The sequence below is a fragment of the Palaemon carinicauda genome, chromosome 37 (assembly GCF_036898095.1).
Source record: "Palaemon carinicauda isolate YSFRI2023 chromosome 37, ASM3689809v2, whole genome shotgun sequence".
NCBI classification, from domain to species: Eukaryota; Metazoa; Arthropoda; class Malacostraca; order Decapoda; family Palaemonidae; genus Palaemon; species Palaemon carinicauda.
The window spans coordinates 25,850,251-25,860,534 of NC_090761.1; the positions used below are offsets into that span (position 1 = coordinate 25,850,251).

The following is a 10,284-nucleotide window of genomic DNA, read 5'->3' on the forward strand; positions in this document are numbered from 1 at the left end:
TTCGATTTCCGCCTCCGAAGTTAATCATTCACACGGACGCATCCCTATCAGGTTGGGGAGGCTATTCTCAGCTCAGGAAAGTTCAAGGTCTTTGGTCTCCCTTATTCCGCCAATTTCACATCAATGTGCTGGAGGCCATGGCAGTTCTTCTAACCCTGAAACGTCTCGCTCCACCCAAGAGACAACACCTTCGTCTGGTTCTCGACAGCGAAGTGGTGGTCCGCTGCCTCAACAGAGGCGGATCAAAATCAGGGCCTCTGAACCATGTTCTAGTAGCCATATTCTCCCTAGCAGCCTCGAACCGTTGGCATCTTTCAGCTGTCCACCTGGCGGGAGTCCGGAACGTAGTGGCAGACGCCTTGTCCCGGACCTCCCCTCTAGAATCGGAATGGTCACTCGATCTAAAGTCATTCCGGTGGATTCTCTCTCGGGTTCCGGGTCTCCAAGTGGACCTCTTCGCCACGGAGTCCAACCACAAATTGAGAGTATATGTGGCTCCCAATCTAGACCCTCAGGCTTACGCCACAGACGCCATGTCACAGAATTGGGACATCTGGGAAAGGATTTATCTCTTTCCCCCGGTGAATCTTTTACTGAAAGTCCTAGACAAACTGAGATCCTTCAAGGGATGAGTAGCCTTGGTAGCACCCAACTGGCCCAAGAGCAATTGGTACCCTCTCCTGCGAGAGTTGAGACTACATCCTCACCCGATACCCAATCCGGTTCTGTCTCAGATAGTACAAACACGCGTTGTGTACGCTTTCTCAAACATTCAGAGCGCCCTAACTTTATGGACTTCATGAAGTTTGCGGCCATGCATGGTGCCAATATCGATCCTCAAAACACCCTGTTCCTAGAATCAGATAAACAGGATTCCACCATCCGCCAATATGATTCTGCGGTTAAAAAGTTGGCTAAATTTTTGATAGACTCAGACGTACACTGTATGAACTTGAACCTTACAGTTACTTTCTTTAGAACTTTATTAGAATCAGGTCTGGCAGCCAATACTATCACCACTATTAAATCTGCCTTGAAAAAGATCTTCCTAGTGGGTTTTAACATAGACTTAACCGACTCTTTGTTAGCTTCAATTCCGAAAGCTTGTGCCAGACTGAAACCGGTTACTCGTCCTACCCCGGTTACCTGGTTCCTTAATGATGTACTCAAATTGGCTTCTGATACCATTAACAGTTCTTGTGATTATATTCCCCTTCTCAGGAAAACACTTTTCCTGGTGAGTTTGGCTTCCGGGGCAAGAATTTCTGAACTGGCAGCTTTGTCAAGAGACCCGGGTCATATTGAGTTCCTTCCTTCGGGAGAGGTCCTTCTTTCACCTAACAAATTCTTTTTAGCTAAGAACGAAGACCCTCAGAACAGATGGTCCTCCTGGAAAATTGTTCCCCTCACGCAAGATCCGTCTCTGTGCCCTGTTACTACTCTTAGGTCTTATTTATCCCGGACCTCCTCTAACTCCTCGGGGCCTCTATTCGTTAGAGAACAAGGCGGTACCATTACCATTAAAGGGATCAGGCAACAAATCTTGTATTTTATTAAACAAGCTAGCCCTGACTCTTTTCCTCTTGCACATGATATCAGAGCGGTTGCTGCTTCGGTGAACTTTTTTCACCACATGAATTTTACGGATCTTTCCAGGTATACAGGGTGGAAGTCACCCTCAGTGTTCAAGAAACACTACCTTAAACATTTGGAAGCCCTTAAATTTCCTACAGTAGCTGCAGGGAGCGTAGTTACCCCCAGGTAACTCATATTTTAATTCCTTGTTATTTTATCTCTCCCCCTTACCTGCCTCATTTATACCCTATTTGTACTCGTTGGTTTCGCACCTGATTACTATTATTATATTTGTAAATTTTTGACTCCTGAGTATCTGTATATATCATCACTCACGGCATTATTATACCTTACCTTTTTTGGTCAATTGTTCTACCAAGTGGATTTATGTTCTTTTTAAGATACCCTTATAGCTGTTTTTGGCACTCATCTCTGATTAAAGCAACTTGTATTTCCCTTATGTTTATGTTTTTCCTTTATTTTGCAAGTTTGGTGACATTTCTCTTGTATATATTCACTGGCCGGCACAGGTTCAAGCCCAGAAAAGGGATTTTGACGTAGGAAAAATCTATTTCTGGGCGAGGGACCTGTGCCGCCCAGTGAACCCTCCCAGCTCCTCTCCCTTGGAGTCCCCAAACTTTGGGTGCTAAGGAGTTGGGTTCTGAGCGGATGCAGAGTTGCTGGTGCCGAGTGAGGTTGAACGGCTCTCCTCTATTGGGGTCTTTGTCGTGGATGAATCTAAATAGTGCGGGACCTCTGGATTATACGCCCAATTTTATACCGACACCAATAGGTGAGCGAGCTAGTTAACCTAGCACTCCTTTACATTTTTTCTCTGGTATATTTAGCAGTAAATTACCTAAGAATAAGTGCTAATAGGAGCTTATTCACTGGGCGGCACAGGTCCCTCGCCCAGAAATAGATTTTTCCTACGTCAAAATCCCTTTTATAACCTCCTTGGCGGTGGTAATAATAATGATAACCACTCATCCAACTACCATTTTCAGACAGATATATCATCATTCTCCTTGTTGGTTACCAAGCAATAATGATCCAAGATGATCAAAGTTGGAGTCTATGCAATCTCCTCCCTAAGTTACCCATGTGTTGTGGCATTGCTTTCTTTTTTAGTCTGGGAGCAAAACCATTAAATTGTATTCCGAAGATGATTTGGTAGTAACAAACTGGATGGAGTAAGGAGAGGAAACTTTTGATCAGTTGATAGAGGCTCGCAAGCAACCACTGACAAACGAAGAATTGTTGGAGTTAGATGAGAAACCAAAAGTTGAAAATCTTTTTCCAGACCCAGAACCAAGAAATTTCAATCTTAAAAAAAATACAGTGAGGATATTACTATTGATTCAAGTTTTTTCAATCTTGGATACTCATGATTCTTCAGCAGAACCGTTTGCAAAAGTAAGGAATAGTGTTGGAAGGTTTATAAATTCCACGTCGTCTGATTTTTTAAGACAAAAGAAGGAACATCATTCAGTAAACTTTGATCAGTTCTTAGTAAGGCTTGGAAAACGAAAAGCTACTGAATCATCACCTGACCTTGACGCAGAAGAACTGCTGCCATTGAAATCAGGTTTGACCATAAAAACTCATGTAACGTCTAGTCCATTTATAGTTTCATCTTCACCATCAACCATGTCATCCTCCTCTTCTAACAACTAATTTCTCACTTCCAATTTGACCTTCTTCTGTGCTCAGTAAATAGGAGAGATACCAACTTCAAGTTAAAGTGACAAATATTATTGTGTTAGTGTTATTATTTTATTTCAGTTTAATGTGACGTTATTTTGTTTATTATATCATTTGTCTCTCTCTCACTGTTAAACAACTACCCATTTCATGCAAATTATGTACAGTATGTGCAGAACTGTACAGTACCCATACCTTGCATGGGAGGCTTGATAATGTAGGTGTGTGGTTTTAGTAGAGTGATAGCAGGTTGTATGTGATTTTTCATGTTTATTACATGTATAGAGAGCTTATAAGTCACTTCATTGGGAGAAAATCCAACATATGTTGAAAGTAGCTCGATGTCCCTTGGAAACAATCAACAATGTAGAATTGGGGTATCACTGTACTTACAATCTGGATCAGGAAAATTCCAACCATTCTTTGTCAGTCGGTGGTTGCCTGTGACCCATGATCAACTGCTTAAAATCTTCATCTTCCAACTCCATTTCAAGTTCTTTATTGAGTGATGCCAAGTTCTTTTTGTTTTACTGGCTCATCAAAATCTTTAAAATCATGAACAAATTGAGAGCACAGTTTCTTCCACACAGTATTCACTGCTGTTTGAATCACTTTGGTCCAAGATGCACTGATGTTTAATACTGCATGATGAATATTGTAACCCTTCCAAAAAACTGAATGTTCATCCTGTCTGTTACCTAGGTAGCATCAATTACCTGGCGTGAGTTACATTGTAGACAGTACCGCTTGAAGAGAGATAGTGCCAAGTCCATGGGTCGAGTAAGAGACATAGTGTTTGGTAGCAAAAAATCAACTTTCACATATGGGGCCAGGTCATTTAGAGGCATGAGATGTCCAGGTGGGTTATCAAGGGTCAAGATAACATTGACAGTTTATTTATCCTGCAGTGTTCCTTAACATGTGGTATAAAATGGCCATGCCTGTGGATTAGCACCCAAAATACAAGAAATGTCATCTTTGAGATGTTTTCAAGGGCCAAGGGATTAAGGGCTAGAAATTTCCATTAATGTAAGTCTATCTTTGGCTACCTTGTATTCTGGTATAGTTTTTCCTTCCTTGAAAATAGATGAACGATTGGCTTCGCTTCCAAAACAAGCCTGACACGTTGACTTTGAAGATGAGTTCTAGAGGAATTTGTTTCTCATCTATGATTTTCATTAACATCTTGGAAAATTCTTCAGCTGCAGTAGTTTCTCCCTGAATTTTAATATTATGCAAACTAAAACAATTCTTGGACTGGGAAGTATTTTTCGTAAGTCCTCAAACAAACCAAAGACTTGGCCTTTTCTTGAATCGGCATTTGGCAAATAGTTTAGAAAATACTATTTCCAAGGATTTTAGAAATAAAGGAATAATCACAAAAAGAAGAGCAAAAGGAAAATCAAGCATAATACCCCAAGGCAAGAAAACATGCCTGTACCTATATAACCCTGCTTTTTGTTATAACACAAACAAGAAGTAACTCCGCTGTGTGGAAAGATAGCAAAACATACAAAGTTATATACAGTGTACAGTATATATATTTACCGATAGACAAACTAAAAATTACTCTAATAAATGTATCATAAAGTTTAATTTGATGAAGAGCTTAATGATAAAGTGGAACATTACCATACATATATACAGCCACCCACCTCCCCACATCATGTGGGCTCACAATAAAAAGGGAGAGCAGGTTGTCAGAAATGATAATAAGGTAGGGTTGCGCCATTGTAATTTGGCTAGTATGAAATTCAGCAGATCAGACCTTCCTCTTAATTCTGCTTTCAAGCCTATTCTTGAAAGCATATAACATGTATTAAAAAAAAAAAATTGCATAAGTATTTTCCATTTGCTAGCAGGTGTTCGAGAAGCTGTTGGTATCAGGATTAATCTAATATAAAGTGATGGGTCTGTATTAAAAAGTTTATAACTTAAGAATATTATTTTCTTAGATGAGTTATAAGAAAAAGGAATTCTTATTCAAGATCAATATTTTTACAGGACTGTGCAGTGATTGCTCGTACAAAGTCAACTATTTCCATAAGAGAAAGGAAGTTACAAGAAAATCTAAATTTAAACATAAAAGTGGGAAAGAACATAAGAAATCCCATAAAAAACACATTGCTGAAGTACAAGAGAAAACTCCAGAGGAATCAGAAGGAAAAGAATGCTTGCAAGAAGAAGCCCCATCCGATGACAGCATCTGGAAAGGACCGGCAGCAGTTGCTGAAGAGAAGAGTAGAGAAGAAGAATTTGAAGATTACTTGGAAGACCTATTTTTATGATGTGTTTTATATTTGGCTTTTTGGAGATTTATCTATAAATTTGTCCTTTGCCAAAGTTTGTCTCATCAAACTTTATTTGTATGTATGATATACTGTATACGGTAATGTGTGTGTATATATAATATATATATATATGTATGACATACATACATACATACATACATACATACAGTTGTTGACTTAGCCTATTAAGCGTCACCCACGTATTATGTTTGCTGCATTTTATTGTACTCAGTAACGCCTTTAACGTTATATTACGTTTATGACTTTAAATATACGTTAAGCTGTCATTCCTTTAATAATACGTTTACTCGATTAGAAAGTGTAGGAACATGATTTGGCAACACTCAAAACATATAAGTTGTAAATGGACGGCTCAAGTTTTTTCAAGACACTTCAGGGATTTTTTTTTTATAATTCAACCTTTTGTTGTTGTTTTTTTTACAATGAGCTTGCTAAAGAGGAGGCATATTTCTTCAGGAAATTGTTGATAATCACTAAAAGAAGACTTGGATATTGATAAGAAACTGGATGAGGAGACCTCTAGTTCTGATATTGAGTGATGATAACTTTTCATTACCGAGTGGCTGGATGACGAGAGAGAGATACCTCCACTTTTGTTGCTGATCTTGGTGGGAAATTTATAGTTGAAGATAAAGAAAACTCATAAGAATACTTTGATGGTGAATAGTGTAATGGTATGAAAGGAGGAGGGCCATCCAAGGGGGACGCTTAACAGGTTAAAGATCTTTATAGGCTATAACAAATGAGTTGTAAGTGGACCTGGTTAGCGAGCATTTTTTGGGGGGACATGTATTAGCCTAGACTAGTATAAGAAAATAATAAGTTGTATTTATCTTATTTAATGTACATTATTAATTGCCCTTTTTTTAAGGCAACATAAAATACTTTTGTTTTTGTATTGCACATAGAGAGAGAGAGAGAGACAGAGCAAACTAACACTTTCACATATTCAAGTGAACAAACAACCGTACTGTACAGTATCTTCTTTCTACATCTTGTATACAACTACAATTGAAATCACAAGTTAGTCAAATACAGTAAGATGAATGGTTAAGAGTTAAACAGAAATAACAAATCTAAATAACCAAAAATTATGATTCTCTAATCATTTAAGTCATAAATCATAAGCACCAAATAGAATGCGGTGATACAAGAAAATATTTAACTTAGCACAAGCCAAAGCTATGTGTCTGTAATTTCTCTGACTTCTACCATGTCTTAATTACTGTATGTCTCTACAGTAGCCTTACTGAACAGATGCACATTTCAAGGACCTTTGACTTATAATCTCTTGATGCCAACTGCTAGTGTAGATTTTTCACCAAAAAGCTTGGCCCTTGCCAGGTAACAAAAAATTCTAACAAAAATTTTTGTTTCAAGTGCTCTAGTGTTTTAAGGTTTCACACTGAAGAGCTCAATTTGTTTTGTTTTTTTGCAATTGATTGAACTAGAGTTTATAATCATAAATATTTCATTAGTACATATATGTGTATATTATATATATATACATATATATATATATATATATATATATATATATATATATATATATATATATATATAGACTATTTTTTTTAAATATACTCTATAAAAAATTGTATTTTGTTGAAAGAAATGTTTTCTAATAACTCATTTGGACACTAAAACTGTTATAGATACAAATTTGAATTTGATTTTGTCATTTAGGTGAAAATTTTTCTTTCTATTGAAGCATAATTTTACATATTATTTATAAATCTTATATATCTAAATAGCAAATGAAAACTACAACATTAGAAATTTGTCAATCAAGGCAGAACTATGTACATACATATACCAAGGCACTTCCCCCAATTTTGGGGGGTAGCCGATATCAAACAAATGAAACAGAAAAGGGGACCTCTCCTCTCTACGTTCCTCCCAGTCTGACAAGGGACTCAACCGAGTTCGGCTGGTACTGCTAGGGGTGCCAAAGCCCACCCTCCCCCGGTATCCACCACAGATGAAGCTTCAGAACGCTGAATCCCCCACTGCTGCTACCTCCGCGGTCTTCCAAGGCACTGGAGGAAGCAGCAGAGCCTACCGGAACTGCGTCACAATCGCTTACCATTCATTCCTATTTCTAGCACGCTCTCTTGCCTCTCTCACATCTATCCTCCTATCACCCAGAGCTTCCTTCACTCCATCCATCCACCCAAACCTTGGCCTTCCTCTTGTACTTCTCCCATCAACTCTTGCATTCATCACCTTCTTTAGCAGACAGGCATTTTCCATTCTCTCAACATGGCCAAACCACCTCAATACATTCATATCCACTCGAGCTACTAACTCATTTCTTACACCCGTTCTCACCCTCACTACTTCGTTCCTAATCCTATCTACTCGAGATACACCAGCCATACTCCTTAGACATTTCATCTCAAACACATTCAATTTCTGTCTCTCCGTCACTTTATTCCCCACTACTCCAATCCATACATCACAGTTGGTACAATCACTTTCTCATACAGAACTCTCTTTACATTCATGCCCAACCCTCTATTTTTTACAACTCCTTTAACTGCCCCCAACACTTTGCATCCTTCATTCACTCTCTGACGTACATCTGCTTCCACTCAACCATATGCTGCAACAACAGACCCCAAGTACTTAAACTGATCCACCTCCTCAAGTAACTCTCCATTCAACATGACATTGAACTTCGCACCACCCTCCCTTCTAGTACATCTCATAACCTTACTCTTACCCACATTAACTCTCAACATCCTTCTCTCACACACCCTTCCAAATTCTGTCACTAATCGGCCAAGCTTCTCTTCCGCATCTGAAACCAGTACAGTATCATCAGCAAACAACAACTGATTTACCTCCCATCCATGGTCATTCTCATCCACCAGTTTCAATCCTCATTCAAGCACTCGAGCATTCACCTCTCTCACCACTCCATTAACATACAAGTTAAACAACCACGGCGACATCACACATCCCTGTCTCGGCCCCACTCTCACAGGAAACCAATCACTCACTTCATTTCCTATCCTAACACATGCTTTACTACCTTTGTAGAAACTTTTCACTGCTTGCAACAACCTTCCACCAACTCCATATAACCTCATCACATTCCACATTACTTCCCTATCAACTCTATCATACGCTTTCTCCAGATCCATAAACGCAACATACACCTCCTTACCTTTTGCTAAATATTTCTCGCATATCTGCCTAACTGTAAAAATTTGATTTATACAATCCCTACCTCTTCTAAAACCACCCTGTACTTCTAAGATTGCATTCTTTGTTTTATCCTTAATCCTATTAATCAGTACTCTACCATACACTTTTCCCACCACACTCAACAAACTAATACCCCTTGAATTACAACACTCATGCACATCTCCCTTACCCTTATATAGTGGTACAATACACGCACAAACCCAATCTACTGGTACCATTGACAACACAAAACACATATTAAACAATCTCACCAACCATTCAAGTACAGTCACACCCCCTTCCTTCAACATCTCAGCTCTCGTACCATCCATACCAGATGCTTTTCCTACTCTCGTTTCATCTAGTGCTCTCCTCACTTCCTCTCTTGTAATCTCTCTCTCATTCTCATCTCCCATCACCGGCACCTCAACACCTGCAACAGCAATTATATCTGCCTCCCTATTATCCTCAACATTCAGTAAACTTTCAAAATATTCCGCCCACCTTTTCCTTGCCTCCTCTCCTTTTAACAACCTTCCATTTCCATCTTTCACTGTCTCTTCAATTCTTGAATCAGCCTTCCTTTCTCTCTTCAGTTCTTTCCAAAACTTCTTCTTATTTTCTTCATATGACTGTAAGTAAATAATTCAATTCCAATGGGTATAATGACTTTTATGCTTTATGTTAGAGATTTCATTTAGATTTCATTTTGAAGAGGAATAACTGAGTTGTATTGTACAATTATTTTATGAGCCTTAAAGCATATAGAAATATAAAAACAAATAAGTTGAAGTATTGCAACAATGAAGAAAAGTTTATATTGTTTTATGGGAGTGGTATTTGCAAGAGTATGGTAATTCTAAAAACCAGCAGTGTCAAAAATAGTAACAGGAAAAGAAAAATGTCTTTCCTGCTTTTTGTTCAAATTGACCGATGTGACGTATGCAAATGATTTAATAGAAAGAGCTGTGGTGATTTTACCTAATATGTTTTAAGTACTTATTTTTGGTTTAATTGTACAGCTAAATAGATTTATATTAAATCTTACAACCATTATAATTACTCAAATCTGTAAAAATATGGAAAAAATAGTCAAATGATACGATAAGGAATAAAAGTATTGAAAAGTTATTAAGTATTAATTACAAGATTACATTGTTGTCAAATACATTAACATATTTTTCACAATATACTTGAATAAAATATATTATCTAATGACATGTAATATTATGTAATGTCTTAGTATTAAAATCATATAAATAACAGCAGGAAATGAATGGCAAAATTATAGTTTTCAATATTAAACTTACCCGGTGATCATATAGCTGTCAGCTCTGCTGCCCGACAGAAAAACCTAAGGACGAAATACGCCAGCGATCGCTATACAGGTGGGGGTGTACATCAACAGCGCCATCTGTCGAGCAGGTACTCAAGTACTCCATGTCAACACAGAACCAATTTTCTCTCTGTCGTGCCACCGGCAAGACCTACTAAATACGCT

At 38.1% G+C, this 10,284-nt stretch overlaps 1 protein-coding gene across 2 annotated transcripts in view; it reads left to right on the top strand.

The window, feature by feature from the left end:
* Positions 1-7,073, top strand: part of LOC137629041 (protein FRA10AC1 homolog) — a 79,126-nt gene extending 72,053 nt beyond the window's left edge. For both annotated transcript variants that reach the window (XM_068360306.1, XM_068360307.1), the window contains exon 6: positions 5,284-7,073. In XM_068360306.1, coding sequence (XP_068216407.1) covers positions 5,284-5,567 — 284 coding nt within the window. In that variant the 3' untranslated portion in view covers positions 5,568-7,073. The remainder of the gene's footprint in view (positions 1-5,283) is intronic.
* The last annotated feature ends 3,211 nt before the right edge of the window (positions 7,074-10,284 follow it).